Source organism: Battus philenor, unplaced genomic scaffold (assembly GCF_028537555.1).
Source record: "Battus philenor isolate CCGP_79_NKW_IND1 unplaced genomic scaffold, ilBatPhil1.0.hap1 SCAF_21, whole genome shotgun sequence".
NCBI lineage: Eukaryota > Metazoa > Arthropoda > Insecta > Lepidoptera > Papilionidae > Battus > Battus philenor.
Window position 1 is genome coordinate 8,370,669 of NW_027181684.1, and position 20,411 is coordinate 8,391,079.

A 20,411-nucleotide genomic window follows, 5' to 3' on the forward strand; every position below is an offset into this window, starting at 1 on the left:
TCGACGTTAAGAAGAGCATTTTGTGTAACTTTTTAAAATTTTTAACTGCATTTAGTAACTTTTTTGTTGTTCTATATATTTTACTTAAATGAGAGAAGTATATCTGACAGAAATCGACCCCTTTAGGTAAGTCTGAATACACTAGGGATAACTAATTTAATTAGAAATAAAAAGAACTGTTATTTTGTAAAGCAAAAATAATAGTGTTTGACATTTTTAACGTCACTTTTTACCTTACTGACATTTATTTGACTAAATTCGGCCCATTGAAGTGGGCAAGTCGTGGAAGACGCCTTACTTAAACATCGTTTAGCGATCTGCGCTCAAAGCCTCCAGGGCGGTTGAATGAATTCTTTACTGGATAAAGGAGCCCAATTCTTGGGTCGCTTTATGTTTAAACAGTTAACGAAAGCGTTAAGCTCGATAACTTTCTCGGCTCTAACTATTATGTTATCATTCTGTGCAAGCACTTTGGTCCTTAGGTATACAAATTAAAATCATTAAGTGCACAGGCCCCCAAGAATGAAACACTGAACTGTATCACGTTTATGGTTTGGAATTCCGATTTGAGAGTAATAGAAAGGTTTGACCACAGCTTGATTGATTAGCGTTACATGGTTACGTCGTTATTAAAATCCATCATTAATATAACTCACACTTCCTTAAGTTAAAACCTTATATCTGCTGTATGCTGTGAGGGAAAAGTATCTTACATTGTACGTTGTGAGGGTGAAAATTTACTATACTCAAAAACGCCGCGGTAGCCAGTCTTCACCTGTTGCCAAATATAGTATGTAAGCATTACTGTGTTCTGGTTAGGATCATATTATACATATATGTAGAAGCCTGTGTTCAGATGTGGACGCAGTACGGTTGAAATTGTGTAACATGTATAAATAATAAAATTATAATCTATGCAAAAATATGGCCAGGGATAGTATAGACTAGTGGTAGCTCAGCGAGAACTAAGACTTCGATCATAGGTCACAGATTCGATTCCCATGGTACAATCTTATATTATTCAAACTTGGTGCATCATCATCAAACAAGTTTCCTAAGCATGGGCAACAGCTTCTTCTGGGTAACATAATACCACACTGCGATTGCCTACCTACTTGCCGAGCGTGGCTATTGTGGCATATATCTCCATACATATCTTTGCGAGAGGCCTTTGCCTTACAGTGGGCCACTATAGGCTTAAACGACGTCGCCACAAAAAGACAAGTGTACATGTATTTGTCTTTAATAGTACATTATATAATTACCATATTTTTATCTATCTCACACAATGTACTCTTCGACTACCCGCTACTTGTCTTTATTGTTTCAATGCTATGATTTTCTGTAAGAAATAAGTACGATAAAACCACTCAGTGAATATTTTAATGTTATTATGACTATGATTTTCTTTTCAGAGTAAAATAAAGAGTATTTAATTAAAATAAAAAGGAAAATATTTTTGTTTTCAAATGTTTCGTGTGTTTTTAAAGGAATTAATTATAAAATATAATAACCAATACTTTCATAATTATTTGAATTCAATACTGTGTTAACAGTAACATAAAATTCATAACATTCGAATATTACACATATAAGTTAATATTCTTAATATGTGAGAGTATAATCTACTAAATTGATAATTTCGTCCACAGGAAAGAACCTCTACAACAATGAACATGTAGCGATTAAGATGGAGCCTATGAAGTCCAAGGCTCCGCAACTACATCTAGAGTACCGATTTTACAAGTTACTAGGCACGCACGGTAAGTGTTCCACATCGAGATAATGGCAATGTACACTCAACTACATTTACAGCTCCTCCACAACTCGATCGGCATATCTATGGACATTATGCAAGTATTTATTTTATGTGACGCATGCATATAAATATGGTAATATAACAATAAATTTAAAACGTTATTCCTTTTATACATATCCATAAATTTATAAAGCCGTTTTGGTATTGTCGTCAGTACTGTTTCACATTTATCATATTATTTCCCGCCCGTCCATAGATATTGCATCGATTTGTAATTGTTATATATTTCGAATTTATGCACGTAAAATACTCTGCTGACTGTACACGGTACGTAACATTCTATAGTTAGCTTGAAATTCCGTCTAAAATTTACCTACAAGTAATTGTTTATAAGCACGCCAATTAGCATAACTCGGGAATATGCGATCTAAATAGTTATGACTCGCTAATAACTACTACATATTTTTAAAAATGTTTGTTGCTTTTTTTATAACTTTATGTGCCTCACCAATTCTTAACCAAACAATTTCACCATAATCATCAAGGCGATAGACGCCCAGTGCAAAGCGTAGCCTATTCCCTATGATTGCCACGATGATTGATCTTGCGTTACCTGATACAGCGACTTCGCGCGATATTATCTATGTATCGGTCCACCTAGTGGAGAGCTAACCCATGCCACGTCCACGGGCTCGTGGTCAACACCCGTGAAACTTACGACCGCAACTGCAGTCGGCTAAAACAATTTATAAGATAATTTGATTATAATCTTTGAAGGCCTAAAGCGGGATAGTATATTTTAACGAACAACCTTAAATCAATTCATAATACAATGGCGAAAATAATAAACGTGATTTTAATATGAAATGTAGCAAGCGATATGCCTTCCGATGACGGCCGGCTATTGTTTAAGATTTCATCGATTTCTGTAGTTAAACAAAAGAAATCGATTCAATGAGTTATTCTACTTTATCGACTTTTGCCATTGATGTGTTGCATAAAAAATATAAATGTTTTTCTTATTATTTCCTTGTAATATTTCTTTCATCACTCATATTTTTTAACACATGGCCATTTATGGTTTACTGACTTATAATTAAGCCTTGTTAGAAATAAATATGAATGTGTCGTTTACTTATTATTAGTATCGGATATTGACTTTTTCATCCTCTTAGAGGGCATACCAAAAGTGTACTACTTGGGCACGTGTGGCGGCCGCTACAACGCCATGGTCATGGAGTTGTTAGGGCCCTCGCTCGAAGATCTATTTGTTCATTGCGGACGAAGGTTCCGGCTCAAGACGGTTCTATTGATTGCAATGCAACTTGTAAGTGCCAACCATATTTGGTACCGTAGCTAGGTGATTGTTTGGAGACACAACACCATAACCGATGCGCGATCCGATGCGAGGGCACTCGCAAACTATGGTCATTGCCGTTGAGACTTGCGGTATTAAACTTATTTTGCCACAACTCCATCCATTTACACGTGTATGTTTTAACGAAGCAATGCTCTCGCGTTTTGTCCTGTTTTTTTTTCGTCAGTCATCGTCTATATCGGCTATTGTGTTGTGTCGAGCAGGTACAAGCGAGAGCAATGCTCGTAGTTCGTGCGTAAGTACTAATTCGATGCGCCCGTCCCCCACCCACCTGTTCCCTGTCCCCGTGACCCGTGGTCCCTCAGCCCCGTCTACGGCAGAAGGTATCCCCGAGGTGTACTACTTCGGGCCATGCGGTAAATACAATGCACTGGTGATGGAGCTGCTGGGACCGTCGCTCGAAGACCTCTTCGATTTGTGCGGCCGGCGATTCTCTCTAAAGACTGTTTTAATGATTGCGATGCAGCTGGTGAGTACGCTCGTTGATTATACTGTATTTGTCGGACAGAGTTAATATACTAAAGGACACACAACTTATGTCACTTGTTAGTAATAACAAGCCGAAGATGCGTTTACACGGTGGCAAAATATCAGTCTCCATCTGTCATTTGCACGCATTTTGTTGCTCTTATTTTGATTGGTGTTGTTTACTCTACAACTTGGATTTCTATTCAACCTGTTATTAAAATATGTCATGCAGGCCGTAGAATAAAAAATTATAAAATTTCATACATAACTTGGAAACAGTGTCACTATTACACTTATCCTTATCACTTTATATTGCTACTTCAACTCACAAAAATTAGTAATGATTAAAATGAACTGTTTAAAAATGAATTTGCGTATCCTTCTAAAGTAGCCACGTATAAACGCATCTTTACATTTGTTTATAACTTTTGGTGCCGACCAAACTCGTAAGACAAACATTAATCCCTTTCACTTGCATACGGAAACACGATTGAAAGAACGTTGTGTTAATTCTGACCGGCGAATATAGTATATAAGTCGAATTTGTTTTTTAAAAATTCAAGGCTTCTACGGTGCATGGAACTTATGGAACATGGTTACTAGTGATGTAACTATGTGAGTAAACTTAGTTATTAGTAATACTCGACGATGTTTGTAATTTCAATAAATACACGGCCAACAGTGCACTGTGTAAATAACTGATCTTAAAATAGGCACAAATTATGGAATCTACATAATTTAGAAGTTGTGTATTTATTATGATTGAAATATGAAAGAAAATTAAAAAGCATTACTAAAAAGTTTTATGTAAATTCATACAGATTTTTTTAAAATAACGTCTGTATTACTATTTATGACATTTATAAAATAATTCCACATTTGAACTATATGTTTTGTATAAAAATGAACAACGAATAGAGTTGAAATTGTCCTGTTTTTGCAGCTACACCGCATCGAGTACGTCCATACGAGGCACCTCATATACCGTGACGTGAAACCTGAGAATTTTTTAATAGGTAGAGCATCGACTAAAAGAGAAAAAGTCATTCACATCATTGGTAAGTCATATTTTTAAAAATGGAAAACTACTGCTCCTCGGTTCAAAGTGTGAATAAAATAGCAATTGAAAGTGCGGCTCCTCCTATAAGTAACAAAAGCTCTCAAAAAAAGTAAAAGTTGTTTTTACATATAATGTACGTTTAAAGGGTACAAATCATCACACACTAATGTGTCTTACTTTTGGTTCCATAAGCTAGGGGTAAGCCTCATTCAAAGATATGTGTGAGGGGATATACCATTATCGCCACCCTTGGCAGGCGGGGTGGCGACCGTAGTATGGTATTATGGTAAGCAGAGCACACTGCTGCCCATCTTTTGGAAAACGTTTGTGTGCAGTGGCAACTCTATATAATTAATGCACAAAGTGTGAATTATATAAAATTTGTGTACCGACAATCGAACCCCGCGATTTACGATCGTAAGTCTCAGTCCTCTACAGCAGAGCTACAGCTGCACAAATGACGTTAGTCTTGTCTGATTTTTATATATATCAGAAATAAACGTTGTCCGGCTTTTTGAAGCATTCGTGAATCGTGATGTAAGCTATCTAATAATAAGATGATCTCGAACGGAAGTGTCGCCCGGCATTGATCAAATCAATTGCGGGCTCAAAAGGTCAAGCGCGAACGGTCGAAATCAAGGATCCCTTCTATTTGTGAACGAGCGGGCTAAACTTAGCGTTAAGCCGATTTACTTTATATAAGTCTTATTGAATAACGTAACAAGAACGTCTGCTTTATTTTGTACAAAATTAAACGAGCTATAAAGCATGGATAGCCAGGACCCTTAATATTCCGAGCCGTTATTAAATACTTATTGTATGCAAAAAATTGTATTAAAAATACATGTATTTTAATTCCCATAATACATTTTTTTTAAAAATTGGTTAATAATTGGTTGCCACCACTTTGACATAGGCACTTCTCTACAATTCTCTCAGACGCTGGTTTGTTAATGCTGCTGACATTTTTAAAAAATATAATAATATAAGCACGAAAGGAGATTTCGGGTACATTTATCGAGAGTAACAAATAATTCTACAAGGAGTTGATTTCTGAATCTATGCCCCAGGTTAACTTTTTGTTATAAAGGTTAAAAAAGAGATTCAATGCGCTCGTTTTTATTCACGTAACGTGACATTAGTATAAGACCTTCTCTAGCTGTCCACCACGCGATACTTTATTACATTGCTTCGGCTTCAAGGGCGTTTAAGCTGGCGAAATCACGGGTTCAATATCTAGTGTCAAGGTGACCAAGCCTAATGCGGAATCGAATTTTATAAAAATTGTTGGCGGTACCCGAACCAATGCAGCATTCGGGTGATGCATACCTTTTACAATCAGGTTTATATATACCCTACTAGCATTCCTATTTTATTTAAAAAGTTAGGTTCCCTGTTAGACTTCGTAATGTAAATGAGCTGGCCTGTAAGTTGATAATAGGTTAATAATAATAAGAATAATTATTATATCAATTATTTAGTAATAATGCGATTATATTTTTACTGTAATGCTTTATATTACACGATATATTTTGATTACATCACAACAAGTCCTTGTCTTTTTTTATTTTTATTGACGTCAAATGTTTGACAGCTAAGCACATGTGCTTTAATTAACTGGCTAATATTCTGGCTTTACGTTGTTATCCACATGGTATTATTTGCAGTGGCCACTTGTGGTACATCATTAGATTCTTCTCCAAGTACAGTTTTATATAAAATAAAATCAGAATGGACTTCCCTATATGGAATCCTTCCAAGAAGAGCCCACAACAAACTTTGATGGATAAAGAATAATTTTACTATTTTACTTCAAGTTTTCCGTTGCATCTCTCCATAAGAACCCTCCTCGTGTTTTAACGAAAATATAAGAAAATAGCAAAATTTGTCGAGCCTACAATTAATTTTCATTTAAATAGATTATTCTATTCGCGGTGTATTATGATTCAGTTATAAATGCCTCTATGCGTTATATTTAATTTTGTGAGATAACGCTATCAAACTAAAAACCTTTAAATTTTTTGCAAACTCCGCCGCGGCTGGCGTGAAATCCCAATCGTTTTGTTTTTATCTTTTATTTATGTATTTTGAATGCAATATACGGAAGAGAACGATCCGTGGCTATAAAAATTTATTAAACTTTACCGGAAAGTCCGTTTCAACTTCTATTTAGTCCGCTTGTTTTAATTGACCTTTACACTGAGTGTCGCTTTTTCGGATATTTCCGCGGACAATTAGCTTTGAACAAATTTGTAATTGATCTGTGAAACTGTGCAAGTGGGCTAACGGTACAGTTATAAGGAAAAACATCCGTTGTTCTTAGAAATGAATGTTTCGTTTACTTTGTAGACGATCTAAAATTATCCCTTGCTTTAAAATATAGACTGATTTAAATTATTGATTTTAACAGTTGAAATCCTGGATGACGTGACCAAAAGCGTGGAATAATCGATTAGACACGTCGATCCGATGGAAATGAAGTAATGCAAAGGCGCTTTCTTTCTTACGTAATTGGCAATGCAATTTCTCTTATTGCTCGCGTACAATATCATTTTGTCCGTTAGGTTTTGTGTCTATTGGGTGTATACCTATTTCTCTCAAATCACTGTATTTTTTTTAACATCAAAGATGCTTTTTTCGATAAACACAATAAAGAGACGATTAAGGCCAGTGTCCACCTGAGTACGGTTTTAAAACGAATTTTTTTAATATATTCCATATTTATATCACACTCGCCACTGCACGCACACAAACCCATCATACTTACGTTTTATTTAATTAAATCGACATGTTTAATTCCTATTTACCGATGAGTACCCGGCATTCTATAATACAGGTCTTATACCTGGCACAGATGTCAGAGGACTCTACAAGTTTTATGTTTTTGAAACTGTAAATTATGACATAAATAAATATAATTGAATTAATAACTAAACTCTACCCGAAATCACATTTACACTGTAATTTTACTATGATTTCGTAAAGGTCAACCAACCAATGTCTAGAAAGAGTTGTACCATAATCGCCAACCCGCGTGTCAAGCGTGGTGATTATGATATATCCCCCATAATTATTAAACTACTTTAAGGGAGGCCTATGCCTTACAGTAGATGTCTATGGCTTAAAAGGGCGACTATTACCAAAATTATTTTATAATAAAAGAGTTTTTTCACGCTGTTTTTGTTTCCTGATGAAAAACTATTTCTTCCCCTGCAAAAGAAATATATCATGATCGTAACGAGATGCGCTAGAACATATTTATGGGTGATATTAAACTAGATTGATATATAGTGATTAGATATATTGCGTAATTTACTGTTTTGTTGTTACGTCAACGTATAATTCAATTCGATTATCTTTTTCTATACGTATCATTGCAATTAAAGATGAAACGTACGAAAGACTTTTTGCCGGGATACTTGTTTAATACAGTTAGTGCGCTTGCTTTAGATGTAACATCATGGCGTTTATTCCTTTTGTAAGATTTTTTTTGTACTTCTGTGGAACGTTATAAATTAAACACATTGTTTGAAATTACTGAAATAACGCTAGGGGTGCTCCGGTTAGATATCACTTTGAATTTCTGGGTCTTCCAAAGTCTAGTACAGAATATTTTGCGTTAACAATTCTAATGTTATCGAAATCAAAATTATGATTATTATTAAAAAAAAAAGATTTATAAATATATATTTTTATAAATGTCAAACTTTCAAGTGCGTAAAAAAGTACATTTTAAAAAACTAATTGCATATTTTTATTTTATGAAAGAAGATTAAATCTTGGAATGCACCCACCGCCTTCGGTTATAGTGATCAAGATATTTTTAACCTTTTTTGTAGTCTAAAGTCAAAGCTTGTAGCAAAAGAAACTTAAATATTTCGGAAAGTTTCACAAGTTGAATTTTGTAAAACCAATCGTCTGTCCACCTTGTGGTTGAACGCCCTACGCTGCGCTTACTGATCTGTAGTTTCTCCAGACTCTTGAGATCCCAGCGGTCATTTATTATGCACGTTTTTTGACTTGCCCACTGCACTTCAACTTGCCAATCTGTTGGGATTTCCTCATGTCATGGATTTCGTAGAAATATATTGAGCGAGCACGGCCTTTCAGAGCCTCATTGAGCGTCAGTGAGTATTCCAATGAGGCTTTAAGTGAGAGCCCAAGTTTCGATGGTAAAACCCATTAGTTGTAGATATAATGTGAAAGAATTCGTATATTACACATATATTAAGTTACATGCAATATTGCTTTCCCATGACGTCATCTGTTAGATTAATATAAAGTAAAATTTGCAATACCTTTGCAAGCCTGTGACCAATGAATAATTTAGATATAGATTATTATAGACGATAGCATCGACGATCTATATCTACAAAATGTTCCGATTTTACGTCACCAACGTCTCGCCTGAGTACTTCGGAGATTAGTGTGTGTAAATGATAAGTTAAGCGCGGTATTTTCGTTTGTGACTTTTTACTAAGCATGTTTAATATATGTATTCTTAAAACCATACGTAATGTTTTAATTTTTTTTACTAAATTGACGAAATTACAATAGAATAAAACTTTTAAATTTGTCTTCCTAAAAATACAGGTAGTATATAATAATATAGAAGTTTGTTTTAGGCAGTCTAATTTAACAATGCATTGTTAGTTTTTGGAATATTGACTGAACTTTATTTTCTTATGGATTTGGACAAGACGTTGCCATATGTAACACTGCTATAAGAACTTATTGCATACCAAATTTTTATATCACTTACGGGGATAAAATCCCTCAAAAAGTTCAGCAGATAGTTGGTCGTCCCCTATCAAACGTTTTTACTCCACGGACTTATTCTGTGTGTTACTATGACAGTCTATAGCAGGGTTGGCCAAACTGCTGGTCGCGAGGACTCCGATTGATTATCCAATTATTTCAATATTGAAATTTATTTATCGTTTATCAGCTCCTGGGAAATGGTAACAAATTACTGGTATGAATAATTAGTGTTATTCCACCATAAAATTAGCAAAATCCAAACAGCTATCACAATTAACTAACCGGCAATCGTGAGTATTATTAAGAGTGCTGTCATATACGTGTGCCATTATATCTAACATCAATACACATATTTTATACTTTTATCGTATAATTTAAATGAATATTATTTTTTTAAAAAAATGTTCGTTTGTGTGTTTTAAATGCGTATTAAATTGCGGTTCGCGAATAATTTCAAATTTCGAACAACGGCTTAGACTATCAAAGAGCTTGGACACCCCTGGTCTATAATGTAGATTTTTTACAGAGCCATATAAGAATTTTCATAAATGATAAAAAAAACGGAAACAGGTGCTCTTTCCAATAAAATAAGAATTTAAATGATTATCATAATTTTTTTTTAATAAAAAAACTAAGTTCGTAACAACAATCCACTTGATTCAGTAAAAATTCAAGCAGGCGTACGCTAACGTAATAAAAACTGTACTAAAAATAGCTTATTATTCACTGAGTATTACAATTACGTGTAGAATTTTGATAATATTTACTAATGAAGCGTTAACCTTCTTTTCAGATTTCGGTTTGGCCAAAGAATATATAGACTTAGAGACAAACAAACATATCCCATATCGGGAGCACAAGTCGCTCACCGGAACCGCGAGATACATGTCAATAAATACACATTTAGGAAAAGGTAATTTTTATGCTTGACAAAGTTTCTTAGGTACTTTAGTTGTTTATTAAATTACGTCTTGTACAAATATGTCATCTACTATATGTATAAATGATTACCATCTATAAAGTGATTCATCACGATACCTTAGTGAACATTAGCCTTGCAAAATCGGAATTGCAATTTGACTGGAATATTCCTTCCTCCAAGTACAAGTCGGCTAAGAACGAGTTCAACGAAATTCCACCTGAAAGTGGATTGAGGAGGTGTCCATTGAAAATAAATCGTATTTTTAAACTATAGCTATTATGGATGTGATACATGGCCCGAATAATTTTTGATGTATTATGTTGAATTACCCACAAAAGTGGCCACGCTGAGCGGGTAAGGGACGGCCAGTATAATATACGGGACTAAATGCATCCAATATTTAAATGATTGTATTAATAATTTAATTGGTTATAATAGGGTTAAATAAAATAAAAATATATAGATTAAAAAAGCAGTTTTTCCTTAACAATTGTGAACACTAATTTTGAAATGATTGTAATTCTGTTTCAGAACAATCGAGACGCGATGACTTAGAAGCTCTCGGTCATATGTTTATGTATTTTTTACGTGGTTCCTTACCCTGGCAGGGTTTAAAAGCTGATACACTTAAAGAGCGATACCAAAAAATCGGCGACACCAAACGGGCAACACCAATTGAGGTTAGAAATACTTTTTAATTATTTAGTTTTGTTTGCCTTTAAAGACTGCTTGCTTCTCTTGTCATTAAGTGCAGCGCTAATTTATTCTTTTTATAGTGTATACGCGTTAAGAAAATAGTGATTCATGGTTGTCGGTTTAAACAAGTCCCTGAACAAATTTATTCACAGTAAATGAAAAAGGAGCCTAAAATTTCTGGAGTGAAGTAGGATGATACCTATAAGGTAAACAGATGATCGCAATAAGGTCGTCTAAAGACGTTAGATGCAGGTCGCTTCAATCGGCTTTAATGGAAAAATATGGGAGAGTCCTATTTTCATCAGAGGATGTCCTAGGCTTATATGATGATGAAAAATAACGAAATTAGAAAGCCGTGTTCAAATTTGCCCGTTGAAGTAAGAAAGTCTTTCAGAAGAGTATGCTCTTCCCATACTCTTCTGAAAAGTATCCATAAACAAGCGTTTATGAATACCTATTTGCCGTCACTATTTTTAACATAACTATAGAAATATCTTGTATTGTTAAAAATATTAATTTATTATTGGGCATATCAAACGACAGTTCGGGTCATATACGTTTTAACAATGCAGTGGTTCACAATACTGACAAACGGTGAGAATATAATATGTGAATCAACCCACAATTATTTAAAGCACCATGAAATTAGGTTAGTGTTAAAAAAGTTTGTATACAATAAAAGTGGTAGTGGTCTCGTGCTCTATTATTACCCTTGTGGGCATGACCCACTTGATTGATGATTAAAGATAAAAGAATGAAAGAAATTGTGAAGACAGACAGACAAAAGGAGTACGGAGTAAGAAGCAACTTAAAAAAAAGTTTTAAAAGATGAGACATTCGTTTCAGGTGTTATGCGAAGGTCACCCCGAGGAGCTGGCGACATATCTCCGCTACGTGCGTCGGCTGGACTTCTTCGAAACGCCCGACTATGACCAGCTCAGGCGGATGTTCCGCGACTTGTTCGAAAGGCGCGGATATGTGGACGACGGCGAGTTCGACTGGACCGGCAAGACGATGGTAAACAACACCGCCTAGAGCACGCCTCTCTCTTCCGACCCTGAACTCTTCCTGTTGTCAAATTTCACCGCCAGTGTTCATTTGCAAACGCTAACTGACTTCTTATAAATCACAAATTTTCATTTTACCTTAAGGCGTTCGTACAACAGGGTGGAATGGCATATCTTACATCATGACATCCCAATTGGCTTTGATATGGCCAAATAAAGTAATAGCAAACTTGGTCACCATATACCTGCGCTTCTATTGATTTGTCCCACTGCATGTCGTCTTTCAGGATACAGTTATATAGAGCAGTGGGCTGCCACATTCTGCCACAGGATTCCTTGGCGTGCTTCCCAAAGCCACCTCAAAAACTTCCACTTCCATGCCACGGAAGCAATTCAAAACAATTGAATTTATATCGTATTCCTACTAGATAAGTTTGAAAGTATTTTAGTAAATTTTAAAATGACTGCCATTCCTTCCCAATGTACATAACTTACTCAGGGTCCTCGTTATTTCATTCGACGAAATAATAAAGCTCAAATCAAAAATAAAATGATAACTTATTTACCTAGAACAGATTAAGTGCAACACTTACTTTAAACTCCTTGTTTTAGTTCACAATATTAGACTAAAGTTTCTATATAAAAAATAAATAAATTATACCGGGACCCTGAGTTCTTTTCCATGTCATTGCTTGTTTTTTTTAATTTTTTACTAATGTTATTAAATTCGTATTTAACTGTAATTAATTATTTAGATCTGTTTTATTATTCAGAAATTGATAGATATGTGATCATCTAAATATTTGCTACATAGTTTTGCAATTTTGAGAAGAATTAAAATAGTTTAATTTAATATTTGTTGGGGTAAAATATAAATTAATTGTAATTTAACAAAATAACTAATGTTTCAAGGTTGTCATATCAGTTCTCCACTTATCATTTATGCAAAAAGCTTTCTAGAGATAATAATTTACATGTAAATACTCATTGATCTTTGTAGTGCACTCTCAAATCACTAGCAAAAAAAGTTATATTTTGGCTAAGTACAATTTTACTTGTTCTACGCAATAAATTTCTTGCTTATTTCTTTTAATTTCTGCGCACAAATCTTAAGACGCTTTTGATAAATATACCTATTAAACTATCAATTTTTTTTGCCTGTATTGCACTTCAATGTGTATACTGCTTATAAGTTTTGTTTCTTTAAAAAAGAGTAAAGATTTGATTTAGTTTTTGTTAAATTTTCTATGAATAATGAAATGAGAATTTACTTTCGGAACTTTTATCACTATTTTGTGAAATTATTTATTAATTTGGAATAAAATGTAATAAAAGCCATAACATTTTTAAGGATTTAAATTTTATAAGATTTTATTGACCAGTTCTATTTCTTAATGAAAATGTTGTTACAAGTAGAAAATATATTTTAATTATATTCTATATCAATAAACACTTTATTGACTTGAGTTTTCGTATCTGTTCTTTTAGTTTAATATGTTAGAGTTGATGCTCTTAGTTAAAATGGATTTACATTTTATATTTGTAAAGAATAGACAGATTATTTTTCAAAATTCAAGCTATCTTTATTTACACGCACTTTTGTGTCGCCAATAATTTAACATTATAAGTAGTAAGCTACCACCGCTTTAGAATACTGATCTGTTGCGGAGAGCCGTCAATTTAATAATGTTTGATGTATACATTATAATAATAATCGTACAAATGAGTCAAAAAACTAAGTTCCACACATTTTGACTTACTAAAACCTATTGAATGCTACAATAGGGCTTATTTAACAACACACTTCTAATTTTATATTTAAAACTATTTAAAACTAAGAAAAGGTAGGTTTTAAATATGTTGTAGAACACATAAAAGGTTTTTTTGTTTAACTTTTCGTAGACATTTTTATTTCTTGTATTTGTTTATAATTAAGATATTAACCTGTGTGTCGTTAATATTGTTGGGTGTTGCATGCTGCATGCTTACTGCTTTTGTACCGACGTCAGCCCGCCAATATGCATGTGATGAGAATCTTACGCAACGCACCGCCGTCTAATATTGTTAGGAATAAGTCTGACAAGGTTAGTGATGACATAATTTTTCATTTGTTCGCTACTCAAGGTATCGTTTGCTGTATTCTTATTGGGGTTATTATTATACTTACCATCCTGGTGGTTACATTTATCCTAAGCACATGTTGGTTACATAAAATAGCATGTTAACACTCACACATGTGAGTGTTACACGGTACATACCGTCAATGACACAAACCTTGGATTTTACATTGATATGGTCAATAAATTATTTCTGGTGTTAATTTTTTAATTTTAGTTATTAAACATCTACAATGCGGTAAATAACACAATCAAGAAAATCAATGAATGATAAAATACTTATTTGACGAGATTGTTCTTTCTCCCGAATAATTATTTTGTTAACTTCATAAGAGTTGTTGCAAAAATTACTCTGGTTTATGATTTTGTGTACCATTTCAAATAGTTTTAACATCTTTTTAATATAAAACCATTATATTTAATAGAACACCAATTAGTAACATTTTTTTATTGAAAACTAAATTTATATAAATCTTCCATATACAGGTACGGAAGATAAAAAGAAATATAAAAATTAGTCAAGTTTTTTTTATTTACATCATCAACGGCTTGAACTGGCGCGGAAGGCGCCTACTTTAGATCTCGTTGCTATATCCAAGGCTTTGTCTCTAGTCATTACATGTTGGCCCCCGGCCAGGACACCTAGAGTTGATCTGGGTTTTGATTGCCATTTGTTACTCGTTTGGCATTATAAATCAAGGGGAACCATTCGTCCAAGAATTGTATTATGTATGGATGTTATTATGGGTGAATTTTTTTCCATTTTGTACATCATTTGCATGAAGATTTTTAACTTGCATCACTTCACTCCACTACATAATCACAAATACAGGTTCATTGTTGACAGGTTATGCGTTAATTTAAATTTTAAATTATTCACTTGTTCACAATTTTTACTAAATTTACCATATGCTTGTGATTTAGTTTTTAATATTGAATACAAGTAATTGATAATGTATTATCAGTGTAAATTTAGTATTATAATCAGTTATTGTTTACTTGTAACTATTGTAATTTTTTAAATTCTGATGTGATCCGTAAACATTTGCAGTCTACACCCGTGGGATCAATTCAGACTGGACACGAGATTGTTGTCTCGCCCAACAGAGACCGACATCAGCCCTTCCACAAGGTTAGTTGTGGTGATTACGTGAACGAAATTAAGATTTATATTTAGTACGGAAATAAATTAACCAATACTAAAAACAAAATAATTTATTCTCTAAGTTAAATAATTTACGTTTGAGTTATGACTTGATCAATGCTTTTCAATTGATTTCCATTATTGTATCTTTTAATATAATTTTGTATTTATGTTTCTGCCCTATTTTTGTCAATTTTAATTTTGAAATATATGTATGTAGGGGGCGTTTATATTATTTATATCGTTCCTGAAATCCACTTTTTTTAAAAACCCTCTTCTGCTCATAGTAGATAGTCATACTGAAGAACTCTGTAGCAAATAGTTTACCTTGGAGATTTTGATAGAAAGAATAATGTTTGTTTGTTAAATTTGCCAATATGTTACTATTTATTAAATTTATTTTAAAACTATGTATTGTGCACACAACTGTTACATTGCAGTTACTCAGTATACCCCTCCTTTCCCCAGTGGTATATGCACTACAGATTGGAAAGAAATCGTTGCACTAATCATTATTGTAATTTTATTTATTTATTATATAAAGTTATATGTTTTACTTAAGGTAAAAATGTTAAATAATCCAAGAGGATTCGGTCTTAAATTGTATTTTTTGTCGGTACAGGATGATTTATGTGATTATATGATTGGTTTGGTTGAGGACGATGAAGCGGCTCTTATATGTGTAGAGGTTTGATCCATTTTATAGTTTACAAGCCAGCTCAACATTTCCATGGCTCTTCTGACATGTCTTCTTTTCATTTTGTCATGTTGCGTTGTTTGTAAATATGGTTTAATCCACATCTGTAAATGAGTTTAAAAATATATTTTTCATTTGTATTTCCTATGTACTCGCGTTTTGATCATCCAATTTCAAAATAACAATTATACTTTGTTTTCTTTATGTATATAAATAAAAACAGCAAAGTAAACAAATTTTTTACGAATACAAATGTTTTTGAAAATTCGTGAGTAAAGTTCTGTTTAATAAATATACAAATACTAGACGCAAACAGTATTAAAAATGAAAATAAAAATTTTATAGTTTCTGTACCAAGGACGTCTATAATTTTTGTCATATTAAAATGAGTGATAAAGAGAACCAATATGAAGCCAAAACGAGGTTTTAAGATTTTAACTAAGCTTTATATATCATTTTTTAAATGATATTATTTAAAAGCATAAACATTAAATCGATAAAAGTTTAACATAAAAGAAAAAAAAAAGATCTTTCCTGTTCCTGTTTCTGTTTCTTCCATCATGTTAAATATTACTTTAAATGAATTTCAAATTACCATCTTTAATTTAATATTATTATTAGATATCGGGATGCATATTTATCTAAAGTTTACGTGTCAACTTATTAATGAAAGTATTTTTATATCGAAAATTCACTGATGCGAATGAGACACAAATGTAACTTTTTGTATTAATGAGAAGGCATAGTACATCTGCTTATGCATTGATTGAAATTTAGTGGACATTTCCATTTATTTAACTTTAATTAATAATGCAAGCATTATAACAATTACTTAATGAAAAAAATTACTCTTAGGTAAGTACCCGATCTCTGATTAACATCATCATTTCACTTCTCTGTATACTACTTCAAGTTTTGTGTTTTGTTGAGGAAGGCTAGAATATAAATATCTCTTAGCCATTTACCTTCAAAATTAATACATCTGTTGTAGTTAGTTTTGATCTGATGTTGTGTGTGTGGTTGATTCATGTTATTGTGTTACAGTGTTACATGTGTGTTATATTTACTTTAGAATTACATTTTATATTTGGAAGTATATATTGCAAATGTTTTTTGTTAAAAACGCGTTAACTCGAGTCGATATAATCTCCCGACATTTTAAACATAAAATTATTGATTTTCAAATAATATTATTAACTACTCTTGATTTTTATGGAAAAATATTGACGAAAAATAAAAAGGTCAATTAAAGAAAAAATTAAAAAAATATATTATTCAAGACAAAAAAGACTAGTCAGTATTGTCAGTGTTTCAACCATCATGAATCAATTTTGTCTACTTACTGTTAAATTGCTACTAATTTTAGTGTACAATTATGTCATAGGACCCTTAAAGATATATATTTACGTGATAAAATAATAAAGTTTTAATCAAAAACAATGATGAATGTTTCAGCAACCTCGTGTGTTTTTTTTTGTATTATTAGAAATGCTAGAGTTGATATTTGTTTTGTATATGGAATATTGATATATTTGTTCTATTTTCCAGGGAGCCGTAAAAGATACAGGGACTGGTGGAACAGCCAACACGGGTGGCAATTGGCCACACAGCGGAAAAGCAACGCCCCTGACTGCGGGACACCTCACGCCCGCAGACAGGCACGGCTCCGTACAGGTGAGGAATTCGCTAGTTTGTTGGCTTGTTATGTACCCAAAAATTTGAGTTTGTGATATTGCTCAATTGAAATATGTCGATTACGGTGTATCCCGGCTATTGTAATGCACGAACCCCAAACAAATAATAAGCAAATGAAGTTATTGAGGTAAGAAAATGTATTTGTTGTAAGACTCCAGTCAAAAACTTGTCTATAAATTGACGAAAATCACACACACACACAACGTAGAAGAACTTTTAAAAACGCTTAAATGTTAGTTTTAGTGGCTGTATAGAAAACCTGTTCTTTTTACAGCCAAAACAAATGCTAATAGCTGACGATAGAAATAAAATGTTCTGAAAAGTTGAAGTCAATGTTTCTAGAAGTACCCGTATTCGAGAAAGTGACTGAAAAGTAGTCTAGGTACATCTGTAAATGCGGGCATTAGTTTGAGAGATATTTATTATAAAATTCTTTATGAGGCGCGCTGTTGTAGTGTCATTCTTTTAAGAAAGTTTATATTTGAGTGTGTATTGAATTTTAGTTACGACTTTAAAATTATTTAAATGATTTATTTTAAATTGTTTAATTAACAAACCTGTGAATAACATTATTTTTAAATAAAGCTAAATAGTCGTAAAATTTCAAAGTACCGTAAAAAATTATAATCCCTTGACACATACAAGAATGACCAACAAAATGCATTATTGTAGAGGTTTTTGTTTAGGAGACTTCCCTTATTCTTCTAATAATCTTTTGTTCAAAACACTTGCGGCAAAATGATAATTTTTTTATCTTGGAAATATGGTTGGCAATTCAAACCGTCTTTGATTTTTTTAAAAAAAAGGATTAAAGTTTATCCACCCTTACAGCAAATATGTTTTCTGATTACGATATGTAAATTCAACATTTATGTATCTTTTACTTTGAAGTACCCACTTTATGGTTAAATTACAGTATTAATACAATTTAAACACTAATAAATGAAATAGATGAATAGATAGAATTTACCTAAGTATAGTTTTGTACTGATGCATGTTTCTCTAAATTATTTTATTGGTGTTTTATTTTCTTTTTTTTAATCGAAGCAATGAGATTTTCTTTACACGTAAATGTATATTTGGTGTATTTATTTTTTTAGCTATTGAAGAATAAGCATTTTCGGTATGTGAAATTTCCCGGATCTGTGTCCACGGTCAGTTGTGAACATTTTGCGACAATCCTTGGTGTGAATGTCTGCATGAAGCTTCGTTATTGCACTATGTGATATGTTAAAGCTTTGTAACGCTGCCCGAATTAATTTATTCTACCTTGGAACAATTGGACATTTGGCTCATATAATCGACCATCGTTGTATGGAACGGAACTCGAATACGTTCCATTCCTATAAGCAGCATCAGCTCCGCGATGACTTGACATTTCATTTTCTTAATTTCTGCATATTGCGTGCATTCTGGTAACCATCATATTTCGCTTGTTAAACATCACTGAAAGTCATCACCATCATTCGTGAGTCAATATAATTTCATGATCGTGTTTATCATACATGAAACTTTCACATTAATTTATGATGCCATGTAAAACATCAATTTTGATGTAATTGACTATGAGTTAAGAATTGTTGCTTCGGTCTCCATTAGGATACCTTTATATGATTTTTGTATAATATGTTATTGGTGGTATATCTTTTGTGAATGGTACCATCTAAGTAATACATCTACGTCCCGGAGCAAATGGTTACAAAAAGCAAGAATTTGAAGAGCCGATTCTACTGACTATCAACCATTGAATATAAATGTAAATATGCGTTTACACAGGGTTAATTTTTATATAGCTCGAATTCCTTTAGAGGTGCTCATCTAAATAATAAAAGTATTAAAAAAACTTTTTTCTATTTCAGGGATGACAAATCCACTATATATTTATTGTTTCGGGTTTAGGTCGTATTTATACTGTCAATGTAAACGCATCTTTACATCGTTATAATTAAGTAATTAGACCCATCTAATTATTAACTATTATACAAAAAAATCATTAATTTATCAATTCCATTTCAGAGTACAAAATTGAATGGTATTTTGAAATTGCAGCATTGTTAGTCATTCTTGTGTCATTTACCATTGCGTCAATCTAATATTGTATGTATATATTATTATATTATACACGTAATAATAAACAAATATTTTTTGTTGCATAAAATAGGTAATCAATGAATTAACAAAATGCTCATAAGTTTTACTAACATTCCCTCACAGAAGGAATAAATAATTTTAACATTCATAGAAATAGTTATTTCCACAATCAAACGCAAGAAATATTAAATTTTGAGATTTTTTAAAAAAAAAATGAAAATTGTACTCGACCATAATAATATTAAATATATTTATTTATTCAACTTTTATTATATTATATATAATGGCGGACTCAATGTCATATCACAGTTGTATAAATAGGTTTAGTCGTTGGTCGATTACATGCGCTTTTGTAATATTATAAATAAAAGCAGTTATGGGCTTCGCTTGTTTGACAAATATATGCACAAGCTTGACGTTAAAGTTTTATTTACGGGTGAATATTGTTCGCTTGTGGTGGTACGTGTGTACTGTGTGAGCTTCCACTGCCCCCGCAACGTTCAACCACTTATGCAATCAATACAGTACAATAATATATATATATATATATATATATATATATATATATATATATATATATATATATATATATATATAATGTACACAGAAGTTTTTA

The 20,411-nt window shown here is 32.6% G+C and overlaps 1 protein-coding gene across 12 annotated transcripts in view; it reads left to right on the forward strand.

Moving 5' to 3' along the window:
- Positions 1–20,411, forward strand: part of gish (casein kinase I gish) — a 49,045-nt gene that overhangs the window by 21,027 nt on the left and 7,607 nt on the right. For 9 of the 12 annotated variants that reach the window (XM_068766608.1, XM_068766605.1, XM_068766612.1 and 6 more), the window contains exons 4-12: positions 1,653–1,763; positions 3,443–3,606; positions 4,549–4,663; positions 10,220–10,339; positions 10,880–11,028; positions 11,891–12,061; positions 15,220–15,300; positions 17,558–17,683; positions 18,805–18,858. In XM_068766608.1, coding sequence (XP_068622709.1) covers positions 1,653–1,763; positions 3,443–3,606; positions 4,549–4,663; positions 10,220–10,339; positions 10,880–11,028; positions 11,891–12,061; positions 15,220–15,300; positions 17,558–17,683; positions 18,805–18,858 — 1,091 coding nt within the window. The remainder of the gene's footprint in view (positions 1–1,652; positions 1,764–3,442; positions 3,607–4,548; positions 4,664–10,219; positions 10,340–10,879; positions 11,029–11,890; positions 12,062–15,219; positions 15,301–17,557; positions 17,684–18,804; positions 18,859–20,411) is intronic. The other 3 variants (XM_068766614.1, XM_068766615.1, XM_068766617.1) reach the window with 1 other exon arrangement.